The sequence below is a fragment of the Egretta garzetta genome, unplaced genomic scaffold (assembly GCF_000687185.1).
Source record: "Egretta garzetta isolate BGI_Z169 unplaced genomic scaffold, ASM68718v1 scaffold351, whole genome shotgun sequence".
NCBI lineage: Eukaryota > Metazoa > Chordata > Aves > Pelecaniformes > Ardeidae > Egretta > Egretta garzetta.
This window is the reverse complement of record NW_009258489.1, coordinates 605,199-627,855: the sequence shown is the minus strand read 5'-3', so window position 1 is coordinate 627,855 and position 22,657 is coordinate 605,199. Positions and strand designations below refer to the sequence as shown.

The window sequence follows — 22,657 nt, the reverse complement described above, 5'->3', positions numbered from 1 at the left end:
CACACTTTTAAATGTTTAAATCAACCAAGCTAGACATAGAGGATGGCAGTGACCCAGCATGTGAAAGAAAAATGGTGTAGCTAGAATCACTGAGAACAGTCAGCTTTGAAAACCAAGTGATTAAAACTAATTCTAGAAGAAACAGTTCTCATCTACCTAAAAAAGCCACTGTCATACAACGATAACACTTCACATTCTCTACTGTAAAATAAAATGCTTCCTTCATTCCATAGTTTAGATAATGGCTTAGGGCTCATTTTCTTTCCATTACTCTGAAAGCCATCTGGCATTCATTTAAAAATAATTTTTCACTACAGGGCTCAAAGAATAAAAAGTTGCAATTTATTTTAAAATCCAACACACATTTCTTTCCTAAAGCCCTCCAAATACCATTTAATTTCTCCGAACTTGAATTTTAATCACTTCGTAACATCTGATGTAGTATCACTAATTCAGAAAAAAATTATGTCTGCAAGCACCCAGCACAACTGAGGGGACTGAGCATCACAGTAACACAAGTAATTGGTATGTTTTAATGTATATAATCCAATAAAATATGTAATCTGCCACTGAGCAGTACCATAGGTAAAATGATCTCACAGGAGACACAGAGAATTATCCTAAGAGTCCTTTCTAGAGACACTTGCACCTTGGAGAGAGGGTTTGAGGAGCTGTCCTGGTCTTTTACCCTCCTGGGTTGACCATATCTTCCCGCATGCAAAAGGGTACCAAGCCCTCTCTCTCTTTATACAGATCTCATCTCCTTGACTTCATTCAGGAGGCACCTTCTGTTTTTCCTTTGACTTTTTACCATGTAACTATAAAGTCTAAGGGACAAAAGCCTGGCAGGGAAAGCAGAAAGGCTGCCACAGCTTTAGTCCTGACCTGCCTGATCTGCCACTGTGAACTCACCAAGTGTACAGTTGTATTTCCCTATGGGCTGCAGCTGTCAGAAAGTATTGCACCCTCAGATGTGCATAGCCTGCACCTTCAGGTAACCCTCTATGTCTATGTTTATTCTAAATGCACCACCCAACCCAAAGACCTAAGGTAGGCTTCATCTCATACAACTTAACTGCCCTCTATACCCACATGTGAATAGTTGTTTTGGGTCTTTTTAGGTGTCAATGGAGAGTAACAGGCAACTTTGTGATGCAATCAATCTGATTTACATGCATACCAGTAAACCAGAAGCACGTCTAGGTTGTGACTTTTATTTCTCTCCACTGATTACCTCAGTGTCATTAAGTAAACAGCAGATGCCCCTGAAGTCAGGCAAGGTGATTCAGCAGAATATAAACCATCATTTTGAGCACTAAAATACATTTAATCACATCACAAACCTCGTGTCATGCCATACTTTGTCCTTCAGCATTGTGCTATATACTTGTTAAAGTATTATCCAGAGATATTTGACTGAGGCTTTTCTCCATCAAACCATCCTTAGCTTTTGGGGGTTTATTTTTTAAATGTTCATGTTAATCTTCTTCTAACAACGCGAATAATCCAGATCTAATTTTGAGAAATTTTAAGCCCATACAGTTTCACAGCATATGTGTATGCACATACCAAAATCTGAACGGCAGCTGATAAGCTGTCTAAAGGAAAATCTGGAAGTCCCAATGTAGAAGATTCTTGAGAGCAGAGAGTTGTAGCAAAAGACAGGAGCTGAGAAATTCTGCATAGGAAAAAGTAATTAGAGTTTTATACATGCTGTGTATATTTAAAATACTAAAGCCTAAAAAGTTACATACAGTATAAGATGCTGAATCTATTTCTGAGCGCAAATAAGTAAGGTATGATTGAAGTTCTAAAGCATTAAGCATTCATTACATGAAGGCTGCATACGAAAAGCTGTGTGAGCATACACCCACACATATTAAAAAACTTCTTCAGTTCTGGTTTCTATGCAGTTATAGAAGACACAAAAATAGCAAGGAATCCTGAAAAGACACCGCTTTTCTTCATTCATTCCATTTTTCTTTTTTTTTAATTATGAAAAATTACCTCTCTGTGGAAATGTTTGATCCAATTGAATATAATAGCTGAAGATGGTCCTGAAAACAGAACATAAAATCACAGAGTAAATTAATTTTGGGATCACACTGTGGGTCACAGCTCATGATGTATGAGGCATTTTCTACTTTTCCCTCTAATTTAGACATGAGAAGTCTACTCACTCCTTGACAGAGAATTAATTTTATTAAAAAAAAAAAGAAGAAGAAAGATTATCAAATCTTTCTTTTAGGGTTATATGTTTTATGTAAGTTATTTTTCTGCTGCAGCATTCCTTGGCAATTCTAAGTCTGCTTTTCAGGAATTTATTAGGCCACAGTAGGAAAAATACCCTTTAAGATAAATTTATTACTCAAGGATTCTTTTCAGAGGTGAGGTAAGTAAAACAAAGCGTCAAAATATTGGCTCTACTCAGTACAGATAATCCAACTCTTCTGCTAGGACACTTACCTTAAAGGGCAGATGATAAACGTCTCTAGCTTGAAATCGAGAGCGAAGGGGAGGATCCAAAGGGTTACCAGAGTATTTAGGTACTGGTAGGCCCAACGCTATCACTCGAAAATCTTCACTAACCCGAACAATTTTCCATGAATCTAACTCTGATTTTGTATGATCCTAAGTTAATTAAAATAAAGAAAAAAGAGGGAAAAAAAAGTTACATCATTAAAATCTTATGACGACTAAGCTGCAGATTGACTAACAGCCCTGGTTCTTCAGTCTAAATGTGGTAATGTTCTCATCTTTCATTCAGAGGGGCTAGAAAGCATGAACTAGTCAAATCTGTGGATGGTAAAAGCAAGTTTTTTCCAAAATGAATGTAGGCAGAGTGCTTGATTAGGTGCAGCTTTCTGAATACTCCATAGATGGTTAAAGCTGAAAAGGTATCATTACAACATTGTTTCCACAAAGAATAGAAAATAAACAGACTACAAAATTTATTTTATTCTAAAACATTAGAAGTGGGTTACCACGAGCAAGTTTTTTTTTTCTTCTTTTTTCCTCTCTTATAACTGTAAAGGAGACTAAAGTCTGCATTTTAAAAGTTTCATTTACAAATTATGCTGTATTATAATACAGAACTAGACTCCTTCATGAGGACATTAAATGTTGTATTTCAGTTGTTGCCACATAAAAGATTCATTGTGTGCAAAAAAAATGCACTCTTTAGCCTTCCCACATCACAGTTAATCTTCCTTGAAACCATACATGAGTACATTTCCTGCAGACCTAGATGTACAGTAATTATTCACACAGGAGAAGAGAAAATGAACATTAGCTTATATAACACAATATTCCCCAAACAACAAAACAACAGTATTAGATTTAGTATTGTAGCAAGAGATTTGTTTAATTCATGTACTATTAGCAGTGTGCCTGAGGCACCCATTTTGAGATATTTCATCATTAGAAAAGCGTTGAAAAGGAAAAAAGAAAAGATAGCATAAAAATTATGCTTTGCATAATTGCAACCAAATCCTGTCTAAGTTTGAATTCTCATTTTCAGTCTTTAAATACAATTACATTTTAAAAGTTTACTTTTAAAACACAATAATAATGCTTCCAACAACTACATCTACTAATTAAATATCGTAAAAATGTTTTTGGAAAAAGCATGAATCAGAAGAATTGTAACCACAGATGAGAGGCATAGAGAATAATGATATATTCTCAGAAATCCACTAGAGCACTTCAGCATTGTTGGCAACTTCATACAAATCAGGATCAACGACAGAAGGCTTATTACAAATTTCCTTCCTGTTCCACATCAGTCTGAATTATATACCTAACTGCGGTTAGGTATAACAGACAGAAACATGAGTGAGCAGGGGTCAGACTTACGGGACACTGACAGGTACATGATCGGAAACTACATGAAAGTAAGATGTGGAGTACTACCAGGAACTGTCTGATGAAAGCCTGAAAAGTATCCACTCACATTTAAGCAGTAGGACTCAAAGCCCCCCAGAAAAGGAAAATGGCTAAAGTAGCAATGGCAGCAGACACTAAAATCCCATTTCCTATCAAATGAAAATGCTCTAACCATTTCCTATCATTTAGATCGGCTGTTTACACATACTTTTCTAAATTCATTAACTTTTCTAAAGCAAGACAGCACTGATGAATATAGTGTCTCCCACCCTGACCTCATTTTTTTGCTAACCTAATATTTTAAATGCTTAGGAACAAGGCTTTTGCAATGTTAAAGCATTTTCTGAACTTCACAGGAGGAATTTCAACTTAAATCTCTTTTCATATTTTAGAAGCATACAGGCTTCATACAAGGTTAACATGGACTACTCTTTTTTCATATGGACAGACAAGATACAGATGGAAATATATTTTTGTTGTTGCAAGCAGTAGTTTGACTTCTCACATAGTTTTCACCCTGCCTATTTCATCCCACGGAACATCCCAGAAAAAACACCCTGTTGAGATTTCCCCCATTTGGCTCATATGTACTCTTTCCTTCATAATGGTATTTCAGTACTATCAAGGAAAACAAAAATGGAAAATCCAAACAGCATTTCCATACCTGCAGAAGCTTGTCGTAACGCTCTGCAGACATGAGAAAACGACCATCTTCAAGCTGCATTTCCCTATTCTCCAGCAAATTGTTTAACACTGGCAGGACGTTCCGCTCAGCCTTCTCCAAACCTTCCAGCACGAGGATTCTGCCTTCGGTAGCAGCACGAACTGCACACTTTTCAAAAATAAAAAAAACAATATTTTAACAGAAATAAACATTACATATCTCATGAAATCTTGCTGAAAAAGAACCTCCAGGTGCTTCCCAAAACAGCATTCATTTCTGTAAAAATCAGTGAGATTCACATCAGTAGTGATCAGGAGGAGTGACAGCTGACTGCCTTAACAAGTACTACACATTCACGAGCTGGACTTTTATCTCCTAACTATTAGAGGGATTGACAAAAGTAAGTTCCAGTATTTTGTACCAAGAGCATAAAATGTAAAACCTTGCAGACATTTTAGTGTATGCCCAGTATGCATTAACATGTGGCACCTTTTCTTTTTGATGTTGCATAATATTTTGTATTTTTCAGGTATTTTGACACTATCTAACAATTCTGGGACAGCTATTTATACGGAAAACATATGATCAAGGTGGTTTTACATGTTTACAATTATATTAAAATACTTAGAAAAATGTCAGGTATTCCTTTGGATTGTTCTGACCATGCACCAGTGTAACTCATCCTCAGTATATTGCTTCAGTATTGAAGTCTATTGAAACCAAACATGGATGATAAAAACAAAATAGTGCTGTAAACAATCAGATGTTAAAAGCTGTAATAAAATTAAAAATATTTAGAATTACATTCCCTGACTGAACATGGTCTTCTACAAAACCAGAATAAAAACGTAGCCATTAATTTGATAATCCTTTGGAGCCTCTGGGATAGAAAATTATTTCTTTTCTATGTTTCACTTTATTAGTTCTTTACATGTGGCTGTTTATTTAAGTGCATAACACAGAGCCAAAACATAAAACTAAACTCTGATGCTGGTAATTTTGTGCAACCTTCTTGCAGTCAATGACATTCACTCAGGTAAATTAACTACACTTTATATCTAATATTCACAATTACTGTCCAGTAAAAGACTCTGAAATTCAATGCATTCTTGTCTACTCCCAATTTGCAGAAGTTTAATCAGATAATAATGGGGCAGGTTTAGGCACAGGCAACATTCAGAGGCACCAAAGAGTCTTCCTTTGCGTTGCTATTACATTTTAACACAATTTTAGACACAAGCACAGTTGCAAAGGGAGAACAAATGAAATCTCTTCCCAGCATGTCTCCTATAAACTCCTACAGAAGAACCTGTCATATGATGCTAGATGGAAATCTCTGATGAATACAATAGATGCCAAAAACTGGGATAGAGAGAAATAAGGAAGTTACAAGAAAGAACAATGAAGAGGTACCAGAATACAAAAATAACAAGAACAAAAATAAGAATTACATATGAAAGCAGATGTATAAAGGACATAAGCATAAACTAGAAACAAAGAACAGTTCAGCACAACAAATGCATTGCTACATGGTACAAAGCATACAACAGAATCAGAGATCTATCCGAGAAGATAAAGATGACACTAAATGATAAGACTAATTTAGATGCTTCTTATGTACCACATAGAAGCATAACTAATGGCAAATTAGCCATAACGCAAGCTTTTCACATCATTATGAAGATGGAAATAATTCCTGTATCTAATCTGGATTCAAGCAAGCTTTACTGAAAAAAGGTCCTCACAAATCCTGCTATACATCTCCACATCAAGTTCCCTCCTCTGAAAGTCATTCTATATAACATTTTAATATCTAGCATCATAATCAGTATTTGAGGAACCTGGAATAATCACATTAAACAAGGAACAGTCCTCAGATTTATATATTTCTCTTCCACTGAATCACCAGTTCTTTCTAAAAGCCATCAGTATATGAACTGATTTTCTTTTGTTTTTAATTTAGGACATCATACTCTACCAATGGGTAATATAAAATTCCTCTCTCCTCGTCCCATAAAATTTGTACAAAGGACAAATTTTGTACTAACATTCTTCTCTAGGAAGGTCACTGGTCAAGTCAAGAATCTGTTCCAACCTGCTTAAATAGAAAACCTGAGTGTCCAGCAGCCAGTCCAATACCTGGCATAAATAAAATGCTATTTTGTCTAAATGCTGTTTAGACATACAGCCAGAATATGCTTTAACAAATAATTTATTTGCCAACTTGGTTGGATTCTGCATCTTAGAACTCTATGAAGACTTTATGACTGAGTTTTACTAGCCAGAGGAAAATACACATTCTGTTCATATGGTTTCAAAATATTTTGAGTATCCATAGAATCTTGTTGACTCATGTTGAGACACACACATTATGGATGAAGGCTTGCTGAAAAAACAGGCTTCCAGTATCAACATAAATCGCTCTCTTGAATTTGTACACGAAGACTATCTGCTGTAGGGTTAGACAGCAAATATCAGGATGTATATAACAATCATTAACCTCCAGAAAGAAAATGCTCTCCATTAGCAGTGCCATCTTGAGGAGCAGCCTACTACACACTATGTTGCCTGCTGATTATCAGCTTACAGGATCAAAATTTTAAAAGTACACCGATTCCAGAGCTTGGAAAATATTTGAAGTTTTTATTCAAAATTGTATTGCTCAGTACAATGATATTTCAAAGGATATCCTACGGATGGTCTTTACCTACCTATACGTACCTTTTATAATCAGCTTCCGAAATTTCTGAATGTACAACCATGGCTTTTCACTTCCTAATCAAAGACACCCCATAACAACAATAACACCACCACCACCTGGGAGCTAATTTACTCTGACTGGCTTTCTTCCAAATTGTGCTCCTCATATATCTTCAAAGCATATTTGAAATATTGGAAATTGTTCTCCAAAACACAATGAAATAAACGTACAGTTCATCCGTCTCTAAAGTTCTTGGGTTAAATAGCATAAAGTCTGCTCTTAGGATCAAAACAGCTGCATATCTCTGGCTGAACTATGATATTTCTGCATTCTGGTTGGTAATGAGTAATAAGGTTTTGCAATAAGTTAGGCATACTACAAGGCAGTCTCTGAATCATTATTTCAGTTTTATCTATGTATTGATGGATTGGTATGGAAACTAAAATGCATTAAAAAAATCAGAGGAAGGAAAGTAAGTTTGCAATCTGTCACTGAAAATCATTCTTTAAAAATGTTTCCAAGACACAAATCTTCATAATTCTATAACGAAAACCCAGAAATAGCTGCGCTGCCTCCCTCTCTCACTAGCCTCGTTTGTTCTAAATGTTTAATATACGGTTTGACATGGGGGGCTTATACTGTGCAACTTGAGACGGAAAGTATTAATTCTTGTTAAAAGGCCAAGAGGGATTTGTTAAATGTTTACTTTCAGATTTATTGTAACGGCAGTGAGGGACGATTTTGCTGATCAGAGGAGGACAGACGCTGCTGCCTCCCACCCGTGCTCCTAGGGCTCTGGGAGCGTGGTAACCTGGATACCTGCTCCAGGGAATACCTGCAGCTACCGCAGGCCAGGAGCAGAAACCTTTCACACAGCGCTGCTCTCACAGTAATGGCTTTATGCAACAAATACGTAACACAGATTGCTTACCCTGGTTTCATACTGCACCTACGAAAATATTTATTTATCTTTAAAGGCAAAACCACCTTAAGAACAAAACAACCCTATGCAGACTTTCATTGTCTTTCCCATAGTTGAACCACTGTGAGCTCCTCCACTTGAGCAGTGCAAAATATGACAACTGCAGGAAGCTGTAAACCCCAATTATGACATAAATCACAGCGTATAAGCACGTGGATGAAGTTATACAGTGTCAGAAAGGCAAGAAGGACAGAAAAAAGTTCACCACAATGCACATACTGAAACGTACAAACGCCAGAGAAAGGAGAACATTTTTATAAAGCTGACCAAAATAGCTTGTAAAGGCACAGGAATTTTAACAGTATAGTTTAAAATACCAGAACTGAAATGGTAATTATCTTTTTTCAGGAAAATGCATATTGTAAACCAGAAAACTCTGGTCACCCTGAAATCCATGAGGAAGGTTCCCAGGGAACTCGAAAGGGCTTTAATTTTGCTGACCTGGGCATCATTCTGAATATGATGTACAGGGTACATTTCTGAACCGTATTAAAAAATTGTTGCTAGAAATTGTTCAACTGTAATCAGTAAATAAGTGTCTTTTTTTTAAGGAGCTACCTTAAGATAAGTTTGGTTTTAGAAGATGACTTGCCCCTGGTCTGAAAACCGGATCCCTGTAATGACAACTCAAGCACAGCAGCCAAAACTACAGTGTGGAAAAACAAGAGAACAAGTAGCCTTTTCAGATGTCCCTTCCAGCATCATATCTTGTTCCCACCACCCGCACAACATCCCACACAAACTCATCCACCCAAGTCTTTCCACTCCTGTACCTCATAAACATCCCAACAATGATATGTCCAGATGTCTCTTACGGTGAAAAGGGATCCTTAACGACCATCTGGTAAAGACAATACAAAACTTCGGCTGGTTTTGAGCTAACATGATGCTGACTAACATTCAGGCTAACAGAACTTGAACTATTATATCCATGGTGCAGCCTGTCTTCCAGGGGTGGGAGCTGGACATTAAATTGAGTCCCTGTAACCTGCCAAGCTACCAAATACCACAAAAACTCAGAGGAAATTGATATCTTCTCAATTTCTTTCCATAGGTTAAGTACAATTAAACAAATTTTTCAAATTTAAATCATGAAGACTAATAAGTAAAAGATACCACAAAAAGAAATGACAGATGCAGAGTGGAGAACCTTATGAGCTTTTACCCCTCATTTTACCAGAGAAGGAACAGGACATGGAGCAAGACTTGTAATTTACTGCAAGTGCCTCAGGTTATTCTTTTAAGAAGATGCAACAGAACTAATAAGATCATCAAGTTTTTTATAATACTTATATGAAATAGCAAATTACCTAGAAATTTCGAGACAGTGTAAAGACAGATGATGAGGGCAGTGAAGCATATAAGGCTGTCTCCTATTGGGGAATCTACTTTACTAGATTTTAAAGCTATCTGTAGAGTAAACAGCATGGTGTGACTCTACCAAAGAATATCTTTCAGTGTATTTCTTCAAGTTCCTGGCCTCTTCATTCCCTAGTTATTGTTTTCTCTCATGAGTTGAGCAAACAGGAAAGCCGTTGAGCAACACTGAAATGGATGAATTCCTCCAAAATAGAAGTATTATCAAAAATTAAATAGGAAGATAAAGGGCTGTTAAAAGCCATGTTCAACCAGTTTCAAAGCAACAATGTCAAGTTTTTATAAAAACTTACTGTTATATTTTTCCTTAAATATTTGTAAGATCTTGCGTTAGTTGTTTAGAATAACATGTATGTGATAAAAAAGTTCTGAATGTACAATGCCACTGAAAGATGAGATTACAAACAGACCTACTATTCATCTGAAACGTCTATTCTATTTTTTGTTCAAAATTTTTCACTTTGTAGACGATGATATACTATAGCTTTGCATTTTACAATTTAGGCCACAAATATACTGAGTTACACATATTCCAAATGTGATGTTCAGGTTTTATTAAAATCAATATAATCGTAACTAACGTGGTTAGTCAAATTAAAAAAGTAATCTAAGAACTAAATAATTCAACCTTTTTCTCCCTTTGTAATGGAAGGGGGGAGCTACATCTTCACTGTTCAGCCTACCTCCCCGCTGAGTTAATCAAGTGTTTTCTGGGTGGGTTTTACAGCTAATTTTCCCCCGTGAGGTTAGGAAAATTACAGGGCAAGTTGCATTTAATACTGCTGTTCACTCCTTTTTTTATTTTAAAAAAAAAAAGACAGAGAAATCACAGTATACCAGAGCACCATCAGCCAGGCTAGCTAGTATCCAAAGCAAGACTCCAGCTTTCTGCAGTAGTTAACGTTTCAGTGATGTAGAATGGCCTGAACTGGTGAGCACCTAATTCATGATGCAACACCATGGCACAGAAAGAAAGAAAAGCAACTAAAAAAGAAACAGCCTGCATTTATTAGAGGTTTGAATCAGAAAACTAGGCTAGAAAAGTTTACCCTTGGAAGTCAATCGACATATGATGAGATCATAAATATGTTAATGCCACAAGAACTGGAATAGTCTTTCATTTCATAGTCATTGATTTTCGTTTCTCCAGCCATTGATTTCAGCTTCCTCCACATAATTTTTTTTTCCCTTTTTTGAACTACCACATGTCAAGTGATCTGTTTTATTTCCATCATCCCTTCCCCTAACACAACAGTCAGGTCTTTTTGCAACAGTGCCTGTAAACTGTATTTATAAGAGATTAGGTGCCCACCTAGGCAGGGTCTGGCCATTTTAGCCGCTTTACACCAGGTATTACCCTGCACAACAGTATGTCTACATCGCGTATGTGAAACATTTTGCATCTTGGACAGAGAGCAGGCCTAGGAGCAAGCAATCAGAGTTTCTGAACAGATTTACCAGCGCAAATATCTACAAAGAAACCCAAGAGTTTTTGTTTTCATTCTATACAACTCTTGTTTTCTGGACAAGAGTAAGGGAGATGGGCTATTTAAATTTTTCTTCCTGATATGTAGCAGAATAAAAAGGAAATTAAGTACTTGACAGATATCTAAAAACGATGAAGTTATTTATCACTTGTAAATCATTTTGATTCACAGCACCATCCATCAAGTCCACATTGCGTATGAATGTCATGACCCCACGTTACAAAGCATCACCTCTTCCCATACTGTAGGAAATACTAGCTGAAAAGAAAGTGGAATATGTATGTAACAGTCATAAACATAAGATCCCCAAAGCTTTGATTTTAATCTATAAGGAATTATAAATACACAGGCGTAATATTCCTCACGTTACATCACAGACATTTATCTATATGCCCTCGACATCAAAACAAGATACCAGAGTCTGAACTGCTAACCTAACAAATCCAGTTAAATGCTGACACTTTTAGAAACATAAAAGAAGTATAGCAAATGATTAAACCAAAATCACTTCTATGAGTTAAGAGGCTACTATGTAGGGGTCCTTATCATGCATTTTCTTTTTAGATACAAGATAAACTATGTCAACACCAATAAAGATTAACTTCATGCAAATGCTATTGATTTCCACCTACTGTTTTCATCCTCCTGTGCAAATGTCAAACACAACAAGAAAATTAATACTAACATTCATACTTCTGGAGCACCGTATTTCTTGCCTCTTCTTTCTACAGACTTTGCTATCCAGCTCCTTGTACTAGATAGATAGATATTGCAGTGACAGTCCGTCAACTAAGTTATACTTTCTGACAATGCCTTTGTGGTGGCTAACTTACCAGCACATCAAAAATCCGCTGTCGCCTCTAAAGCAGTAAGTTACTAAGTCACAGAATTACACAATTTGCACTCACTGGTTAATTTTTTTAAAAGCTGAATTACTCTTACCTATCTCTTTGCTAGGGTAAAGAAAGAATTTTTTATATGTATACACAAAAATATATACATATGTATACACACACGCTCTCAAATATGATTATAATTTCATTCAATTAGTCCCATGTCTTATTTTATAATTATCTTTCTAACCTTTTTTGATTAAAAGAAACCAAACTCAAGTCTGTGTAGCGCTACTCCAGGGGATTTAATGTCATGTTCATTTTACAGACAGGATAGTTTAAGCTGTCATTTCTGTCACTCTGCATGTTTAATTGATTACTACATTAAGTCTTTCAAGCCATGGTAGAAGATAATTTTCTGGTATCTTGACAATCAATTTTACATTTTATCATTGTATAACTTATGATGCTGGTGCAGTTAGGGATGCAAAAGTATTCTATTAAAATGAGTATGTTCACATAGTTCAAAGATGCACCAAAACTGATTCTTAACTCTGTATATACAGAAATGACAGTGGTATACATACTTATCCACTCAGTGGAAGCAGCTTAATCAGGAAATCTTCAAAACCATGACATTGTATTTGTAATTTTTCAGCACATAACCATACAATATTTTTCTACTTATTCCAACCTCAGTTAGTTTGATTGTCCCAAACAGAAAAGACTGTATGCTTAATAAAGTGTCTGTGTTTGGGAAGCTGGTTTCATTTAATGCAAAAGCTGGAAGATGCAGGGTAAACAAAACCAGGCATTCCAGGCAACGTGGTTTGTGGCACAATTCTGGAGCAATACACCTCTCAAGCACTAACAAAATGGCTTAGCTTCTCTCCCAGTTGCATCCACTACATTAAAACAACGTAGGATTTTCTTTGATGTACTAACTAAAAATGTGGGAGGCTGTAATAGTAAGAGTTTAAACCAGAGGTGTGCCTTTTATAGCTGTAAACACACAATGAAAAGCAAAACTGCATAAGAAATGGCAAAAAAGGACATCAAAATATTACATCTCATTCTTTAATTTTTGAAAATACCATAAGCTAATATTAGAATCTCCATACTGGTTCAATCAAGTTGGGGGGTCAACTACAAAAAGTTACAAAACCAGAAAACCACTCTGCAAGACAAGCTCTTCTATCAATAAAAGCAGAATTTGAAGCTTCCATTTAAATATGCAAGTAATATAAATTAATTCTAACTAATTACTTGATATACAACATAATTAACCCATGCAACAAATTACAGAATAAAACCAAGAGGTTACTTAATTGTCAATAACAGCAATAATGGCATTTCTGAGGCTTTTAACAGTGAATTAACAGCTGAAAACCAAAATTAATGGCCCAAGGTAAAGACAAGAAAACAGAATTTTCTGCTACCAGTACTTGAATGAAAACAAGTAATTAACCATTACCCCATTATAAGTCCTTCATTTTACACGATTTTAATTGGGCATGAATTTGAGAATTCCAAACTTCCTAACTCCAAATCTCCCATTTTATTCCCTCTAGCACTGAGAAATGCTAATATGCAACGATATTTGATACATCGGCCTTTCAATACACATTTCAATACTGAATTTAAATCACTGCTTCCAAATCACCATCTTCCAAATCTGTCTGAAATAACTAACTGCAATCATATTCAGTAGCTTCATATGGAAATGTATCAGTTGTTTTGAAACCTCCAAGATATCAATTTACAGTATTTAATCTGTCACTATTAAATGTAGAACTATAAGCAACCATAATATCTTAACAATCACTCACAGACAACTTCACAAATCTTTTTGGGTCTGCAAATTTGATGATTCACTATATTAAAGCTATTTCTGGTAACAAGAGGCCAGCTTTCATTACAGTATATTATTATTCAAAGTGTAAGGTAACTACATTACTATATTATGACTTGCATGCAAAGAGCCTCATCTATCTTAGACAACAGCTAAGTTTTATTTGACCCACAGAATTCATACAGTGGCAGCTCTGGAAACCAGACTTTCAAGCTTTGCTGTCTTCTCTTGGGTGTCAGGAAGAGCAAGCATGAGAATCCACAGCAAGGGAAATGGTATGTAAATCTGAAAAGCATAGCTTGTATCTTCAGTCCCTCATATGAGTTCAACTTCTCTTTAGCTCACCTATGGCAATGGGAGCAATCCAAGCTCTTTTGGGAATATTTTGTTAAGGCTACCTACTGATAGCCTTCTCTGTCCTGAAACAGTTCACGGTCTGGGGTTTAAAGAGAGTAGTGTCTGGCTTCTGTAATGTTTTGAATTGGTACAGCCATCCGCAAACCTCAAAGTCATTAAATGAACTAATTAAAATCCAACCCCCAGTGTAACCTGTAAAACTTTATTCCCTTTTATTATTGAGCTATAATTAGATCCGTGATAGTTCTAAACATAACCATGTACCATATTTTATGTGTCTTTAACTAAAATGTAAGGTTAGAAACCTTCAGGTGGAACATCACTTTCTACAAGATTCATCTTTCATGTTTCTAATATTTTAAAAGTGCTATCTGAATACCCATAATTTAGTTTCTTATTTTCCCTTCACAGCTTAAACAGACATTGGTTACATATGTGGTGAGTAACACATGAACTGATGCAAGACATCATGATTCTGACTGGTTTTAGTACTTTGGTATCTTGCTAAAGGGAATTCTTGGTCTGAAGTACTACTGTGCTGGATTCTGGTAAAAATCTTTTAACTGAAAATTTCCAACAGATTGAAGAAGAAAGGTAGTCTTAGACCTTTACCTTCCTAGAGTGTTCTTACTGGAGTGAGATCACTCAAAACAGCTTGTACAAAGTGAAGCAAGCTGCCTCATACTTACATCAGGATCAAAGCCTTCAGACAAATACGGGGTTAACAGACACACATCTTGGTGAGCTTCTCAGTCCCTGATACAGTGGCTCTTACAAATGTTAGTTAACTAATGCTCTTACACCAGGGGTAAATTACCTTGACTATCCTGTAGCAAGCATGAGGATAAGGTTGTCCATAATAGCAGTTAGGCATGGAGGTAACATGAGTTAATGAGTTAACCCCACAGCCTACACAAATCCTCTTATCCTCTGGTAAATGAGAAGCCATTTACAGGCCTAATCCATGATACAGTACTTTGAGTTGTCTCATGTTGTGCAACCCTCGTATTTCCAGATAAGCATGACATAATTTGAAGTCCTAGAAGTAACTAAAAAACCAAATTATTTACATTAGTTATCCTTCATTCTGAGGATCTTCCATAGCTCAGTCATTTATCATGGTTTCAAGAAAATCTATTTAAAGGTCTCTTTAAAGTTTGGAGGCTGAGAAAGAGATCACTGGGAATTAAAAAAAGAAAAAAAATTGAAAACGTTTCTTTAAAACAGAGAACAAAGCTTCTAGGTTCACTTTTGTCTCCTGTTCCCATCTCCCCTTCCATGCACAAATCACTCCTATGATGGTGATATCATTAACCTCTATAGCATCATCAACTGAAAATTGTTTTAGATAATACATTTAAATTCATGCTACATTAGAGGAACTGACCCACCCTATTTAATTAGAAACCTAGCTTGTATACAAATTTTAGGTACCTAGGAAAACAGCATTCTAAATGAAGTGTGTATTTTATCTGCATAATCAAAAGGGAGACATGTCGTTGATAACTTACAAAGAGAAATCCTGCCTAACCTAAGTCACTCTATGGTTCACTAAATCAGCTAATGGGTTGGGGCAATACTGATGGCAGGAGTGTTTAAATCATTATTTTACTCCAGGTCAGCATTGAGCTTTCAAATCAAGTCTCCCAATTGTCTTCATTTACTATGATTGTGTTTCACAACACACAGCAGTCTTAAAATACATGAGCTAAACTCTTTTTCAGTGAAACTAGATCAGAAGATTCATTTCTGGAATACATCTAACGTGCTACAAGTGTTAGGGAAGAGACACACCAAGAAAAGGGGTTGTCTAACTTGCACAGAATGGATCCCACTCCTCGTTACAGAGGCATATGAAAAATAGTCTGCCTAAATCAACCCTGTAGTAATCTTAAGAGACAGAGTATCTTGGACTTGGGTAAACATTTTCGGCAGTAATGAGATGAAGAGTGTTCTGTGCATCAAAAACATGTCAGTCAGTCTGTAATCCACATACTAATTTTTCACCATATAAACCATTACTTCCTTCAAACTACTTGTAAACAATAATTAGGTGGTGTGTGACTGCAACTTGCCTGATCAAGATAAAAAGCACTACCATCACGGATCTCTCGTCGCTGTTTGAGGTCAGTTTCTGTGGTGTCCCTTGACAGTGCGATATATTCAACCTCCCGCTTTGTTAGCTCCTGTGGACAACAGTCTCAAGTTATTACAAAAATAAGACTATAATCCCAGCATGTGAACTTTAACAATAGGCCTAGCGGTATAATTGTACAAAAGAGCTCTAGGCAGCAGCGCAGTGATCTGAAATAACTCTGAACAAAATCTAATATCTCTTATTTTTAAAATGTTTACAGTGTGTTCTGGTTCATACAAAATGGTTTGAATTTCTTCTCAATAAACTTTTATTTTCCCCAAACCTGTTCTAAAAACATAATAACCAGCTATATATTCTTTCCATTGAACATCTGTAACATCCTGTAAGTTAATCTTCTGGTTCTGGACTCTGAAAAACAATCAGCATCTGCAAATCATGAATAAAAAAATCAGAAGTTTTCCAGAGAAGACTGAAAAGCTTCAACTCTCACTGCTCAGTAACACTTATACTGTGATGCAGTTGTGATTATCACCTGTACATGCTTTGCCAGTACACTGATGAACTATATTGTTCTTATCCTCTCTCCCTTTAATGTCATGAGATGCAGTCTGCATCTGTAAAATTATGGACTATTTGAAAAATTAGAACCCTTGGGTTATTGTTTTGCTTGTTTTGACTCAAGATGAGATATACTTAGAATTTTCTATCTTAAAGGAAAAAAAAAGAAATCCATGTATTTATACCTGATGTTCCTGCTACTTCCATATCTGGGTTATCATGTGTTCTGCTAGAAAACCGATTCATGCTCCTAGCCCTTACACCTCAATTAAAGGTATGATATATTTACCAAATCTCTCGTAAGAGGCAGCTTTTAACTATAGTTGTATGAAAAAGATCAAGCAAATATATAAAAACCCATGAAAATTATTTCCTTTCCACTTTTCCAGTGCCTATTGGTTACAAACCCACCAATTCCTTTATGCTGCAGGTAGATACAATTGTACTTTCTTATAACTGAAGGAAAAAAGGAGAAGGTGAAATACAGGAGAGTTTTCTTCAACAATTAGCCCTGTGTATGAACACACAGTAGTAGTTTTCAGCCAGAGCAAGTAAGAGTTTTCCAGGCTTATGTAGCTTCATTAAAGGGACCGTGGCATGTATCATCTCACATGTAAAGACCAGCCTTCATGTAATTGTTTGACATAGCATGGAAACAGTAAGCTGCAGCCTTTCTAATACAGCTCAGGTGCATACAACAGTGGTACAAATAACAAGACACATTCTACATCCCATGCCTGGATATTGGGTGTTTCCTAAGCCCTCTTTTTAGGTTAGATCAAACTCTTCTCATGTACTTTAAGGAATGCATTGAGCTATCAAGTAGCATATCTGGTATGCTGAATGAGAAATCTTTGCTCTTCTTTCCAAAGTTCAAAATCTTGCAGCTTTCTCTTGTATGCTTTATCTCTAAGATCTAGTCTTTGAATTAGTATCTTTTGATTTTTAAAGAAATGGTTGATCTTTATGACAACTATTTATACACCTTCTGCCCAACCAGATTCTAGATACAGCTCATGGCAGACAAGTCCTATCCACATCACCTTTTGGGGCAGACAACCCCCTCTTCCTGATCATTTAAGGGCACCGATGACTTAAACATGAAATTTTGCACATGGTGCTGCCATGGTTCATGCAGATGGATGTAGGCAAGTCCTTCCCACACTCCAAGAGAGGATCATACACGTATGTACTCTTTCTAATCACTCACAATAACTGTTCCCAAATGTTACTCAGAACACTCCTCTCCCAAATCCTTTACTTCTTTTTTTATATAACGAAGCAAAAACGATTTGTTGTCTGTAACAGTAGGCAGATATCTTCATCTTCTAACATACATAATGCCTAGAACAAACTGTTTCTCCATTTGTGATAGCATATGGTAACACAGTTTTCCAACTCTTTTTTTTTTTTTTTTTTTCCCCTGGAGTTTAAGCAGAAAAACATGTATTAAAATGTCTGTACTTTCTACTCATCTATTACAAAAATTGAACTTTGGAAAGCATATTTATGGAAAAAACTTATTTACCTCCTAAGTAGCCTGCTGTAAGATTTTCTAGGACTACCTTTTACAATTTGGCTAGTAGAGGAATGACCACCTGACATTAACGACTATATCTCCAAGAATTTAAACCAACATACTTACCAGATACTGCATGGCAATAGATCGCCGGAGAGGCCCAGGAGGACCAATAAGAAAGACATCTTGGCCAAGAAGATCTTTCTGCATTATCCATCTTAAATGGTGGACTACAGACTGGGCCAAGGAATCTGTCACTGTGAAAGAAACACAGATAAGAGCACATTATTTAATTTTGAAAAGCGTTTAAGATACCTGGCCATTCACACAGGTTTTTTTTGTTCTTATTTCCAAAAATAAAACAATCACACAAAGATGTGCTATCCTGAAGCTGGATAGCTGAAAAGCAGGGAATTACACACAGAGCTTGTATCAGACTGCTTAATTTACATATAAGTTTATACACCTATCTTACCTATTGCCTTTTTCCCTGTCCAATTTCATCCCTCAAAAAAAAAAAACAAAAACCAATAAAACAGAAAAAAGTTGTTGATTCTCATTTCACATTAAATTGATCAATGCAAGGACTGTTTTTTATTACTCAGTGTTAAGCGGACTTCTCAGCATCAAGTAATATAGTATAGATAACTACTAATAATCCAGCCAAGGTTTCTGTGAATCATGATCTTAAAAAAAACCAAACCAAAACAAAACAAACTTGCTTGCGTCAGACTAAGATTAATGTTCAGGAATATATTTAATTTGCTATTTTCTTAAAAGACAACTGCATTTCTGTTTACATTTTGACACAATAAAACACAGAATTAAATTATCAAGGAAATGCAAACTTTGCAACATCATTACATCAATACCACGCAGCTTCCAGAATTGTAACAAAAACCTACTCAAAGCAGATCCACTTATTTCTATTAAGAATACCATCCCGTTATTATTTTTAAAAGCAATAACCTGATTATAATTAAACTAAAAACCTTACCACATATACGCAAATGTCGGCAGCCCTGGAAAGCACCGTGCAGAAAGAACACACTGAAGGAAGGGTACCATTCCCACTGCCGTATATCGCTCTATCCCCAGAATACTCCTTCACGTACCCCCCCAGCCAAAGCCTGGCCCTTTCTCAGACACCAGAAAAAGCACTTGTGCAGGTGGAGAAAGAGAGCACAAATATGCTAGGAGGGAGATTTTATGTATGCATGTATGTATATGGTTGCTTTCCAAAGCAATGATCTGACAAGACCGATGATGGGGTTTGAAGCTGGAGCCTTGATGGTGGTGTCTGGGATGCTGAAGAGCAGTAAGAAGGGAGCAAGAGGCGATGAAATCCTCAAATTAATAGTTGGCTATTTACCTTTTTTTTTTTTTCCAGTGTGATTACTGGCTGCAATTAGAAGCCAAAACTTTAAAAATCAAGCCTCAGTTCTACATAAGCTTGGCTGAGACAGGGGAGGCAGTACGTGAGGGGCAGAGTTAAGGACAGCAAGCACTAGTGCCCCTCAGCTCTCAGGGGTTTCAGTTCCCTGATGAATCTTGGTATATCGGAATTAAAATTCATTTTGTAAGATCATAGAAACAGTATTAAATGACTGTATGAGATTCAAGGAAGATTTTTCAAGCATAAAGCTGGCTAAGGAAAACTTTATCAAAAATTTTAACTTCATGTTTTGGTCTGGCACTCAGGAAAGTCATTTGAAATCTTCTTCCACTTTCAGAGAAATCTACTATATCCTTACCACCAATATGAACAGGAATAACACACACATAGGCGAACAATCTATGCATTAGGATTATCAGATTAATTGTACATAAACATACCAGGTTTGCTTTTTTGTTTTGTCTTGTCTTCTGAATAACTGTCATCGGTGTGCCCAGAACTAGTTTTCATATATGGTATGGTAAGATGATAGGAATGTAAGAATATTTTCTTCTCTTTCACTGCAATATTGTTTTCCAAAAGCAATGCACATCACACATACCACACACAACAGGCCAAATGCAAATAAATTCCTCACAGAGAATAACATGTTCTTTTCTACAAGATTTTTCAAGAAAATAAGAAAGTTCCTATTACATATCTTCTTTGGGAAATAAAGGGTAATACATCACACCAGAAAAACTGCTCTGTCCAAACTGTGTTATTGGACTGGTAAAGTAATTTGAAAAGCACCATATAAATAAAATGTATTACATTAAAGGTACCATTAAAATTGCAAGACAGAGATCTCACTGAGAGGCACATTCATTATTACTTGTACCTGTTGTATGGACATGCCAATGTGCCTCTAGTGTATTTTTGTAAGAGCTGTTCTCTAAAAAAAAAAAAAAAAAAAAAAAAAAGTTACTTAAAGTGGACAAGTAAGCTGGAAAATCTTGCTGAAACAGTGAATTCTTTCCTGTCAAAAGTCATGCATTAGAAGCATGGCAAAACCAGCTTTGACACAGCATGACTACAAACGCCTCTGGTGTAATTCATGTGTGTAGCTATCTTCTTTATTTTTAGGATAGCCTCAAGAAAAGACTTGGGTCACACTTAAAAGCAGTACCATAAATAGAAACAGGATTTAAGAACATTCAGCAGCATCTGCAAGACAAACTGTCATGTAAAAGAGAACATGAGTGTACAGCACTCAAAAAAAATCTAAAATCTTAGGAACGTGATCCCTCTGCAAACCTTAAGGAATACATATACACAAGGCACTCATATCCTTGTCATTGTATTTAAACAGTCCAAATTTTCTCTGAAATATTAGTATGTAAAATGCAACTTTTAAAAATCTATAATTTTCTAACTTTGCTTTTTTTTTTTTTTTGAGAAAAGGACATGAAAGACACAATTCCTTATTGATACATTTCCTAGAAAATGGTTTTATTCCTTCACCATTCACATCATTCTCCTCACATACAGATTACAGCTGGATCAATGATGATACACATTTTCAATCACAAAGCACGCTGACCATCTGCAAAATCACCCAAAGGAAGTCCATGACAAATAACGCTAAAAATTCAAAGCAAACATTCCCTAAGGTGAACTGTCATGACAGCAGCTTCCACTTGTCAGTTCCTTCTGTTCTAACATGTAATAGCTGTACATCGCTCCAGATATTAAGCCTACTTCAGTTTCTCAGTTATGTCCTTCTAACATCAAAGAATACAAAGTTCTTTTGTACATGCAGTCTATACTGCATGAACTGTTTCCAAAGCACAGTATGTTTTTCAAAAGCAACTTCAGATGCACATACACACTATCTTGAATATTATTTCTGTATATCTAGACTACTTTTACTGTGGCATCTGCATTGCAAAGCTTTTATGTTTTCTCTAACATGACTTGAAAAAATTCCTCTCTGTTCAAGTACTGCATATTAACTTTACTACAAGCAGCATATAATCATTTTCTATTACATTTAGAAGACAGGGCAAATTAGCCGAAAAAAGCATCATAAAGTATATTACAGCAATTTTTATTAATTATCCCATGAGTCAGATAGCATCTAACGCAAACTGGGTTTGCACAATCTGTTTAGTGGCACTCTGCTGATTTGCACTAGTTGAGTAGCTGGCCCTATATTCTTAATCTGCAGGATGGTGCGTAGGAAGCCTCTACAGTGTATTCTCAAAGACACCATCTGGCACATGCAGGAGAGTAGTCGGTGCTACAATTTGCTATTCCTATCTATCAAGGATGGCCAGCGAAAGAAATTGCATTCTATTGCTTTGTAATATGTGGTAAGTAGGACAACACCTAGCAGAATCTGCGCAAACATTTTGTAAAGTGAGCAGCTGAAGCTGAATGGAGAAATTCCCAAATAAGAAAAGAAAATGTAGATAGATTTTGAAGCAAATGCAGCAGCTGCTCTTGTTTGATCCACAAATCAGCTTTTGATAAAACCAAGACTGAAATGGCTATGCTAGCCTCGGAAATTTTCCAGTTCACTCATACTTGAATTCTTGGCACAGGCTACACTCACTGAAGCCTAAGATTCACTGGAGATAGCAGACAGTATCTGCTGGCAAGCCCTTGTGTCCCACCTACAGAAGAAATCCCATAAATGAAGGAGACACCTACCTCTTCCCACTGCTCAGATGCAGACAGTTAAATGAACAGATTCCCAAGAATATCTGTTCCAGATGTGGTACAACATACATTAGAGCTCATGTCCTTGTATGACTCTAGTTTGGTCAACAGAATAACCTTCAGGCACTTAGAAGATGCCAACATATATATAGTTTTCAACAGAATAAAAAAAAAAAAAAAAAGACCGCTGCATAACCTGAACCTCTGGTACAGTGCATGTTCAGAGTCTGAGAATGGCTCAGGAG

At 36.2% G+C, this 22,657-nt stretch overlaps 1 protein-coding gene across 1 annotated transcript in view; it reads right to left on the bottom strand.

Moving 5' to 3' along the window:
* VWA8 (von Willebrand factor A domain containing 8) overlaps positions 1 to 22,657 on the bottom strand; it is a 178,274-nt gene that overhangs the window by 148,950 nt on the left and 6,667 nt on the right. The window contains exons 2-7 of the mRNA XM_009645253.2: positions 18,440 to 18,570; positions 16,214 to 16,324; positions 4,550 to 4,717; positions 2,467 to 2,631; positions 2,008 to 2,057; positions 1,570 to 1,678 (exon numbers count right to left, since the gene is read on the bottom strand). Coding sequence (XP_009643548.2) covers positions 1,570 to 1,678; positions 2,008 to 2,057; positions 2,467 to 2,631; positions 4,550 to 4,717; positions 16,214 to 16,324; positions 18,440 to 18,570 — 734 coding nt within the window. The remainder of the gene's footprint in view (positions 1 to 1,569; positions 1,679 to 2,007; positions 2,058 to 2,466; positions 2,632 to 4,549; positions 4,718 to 16,213; positions 16,325 to 18,439; positions 18,571 to 22,657) is intronic.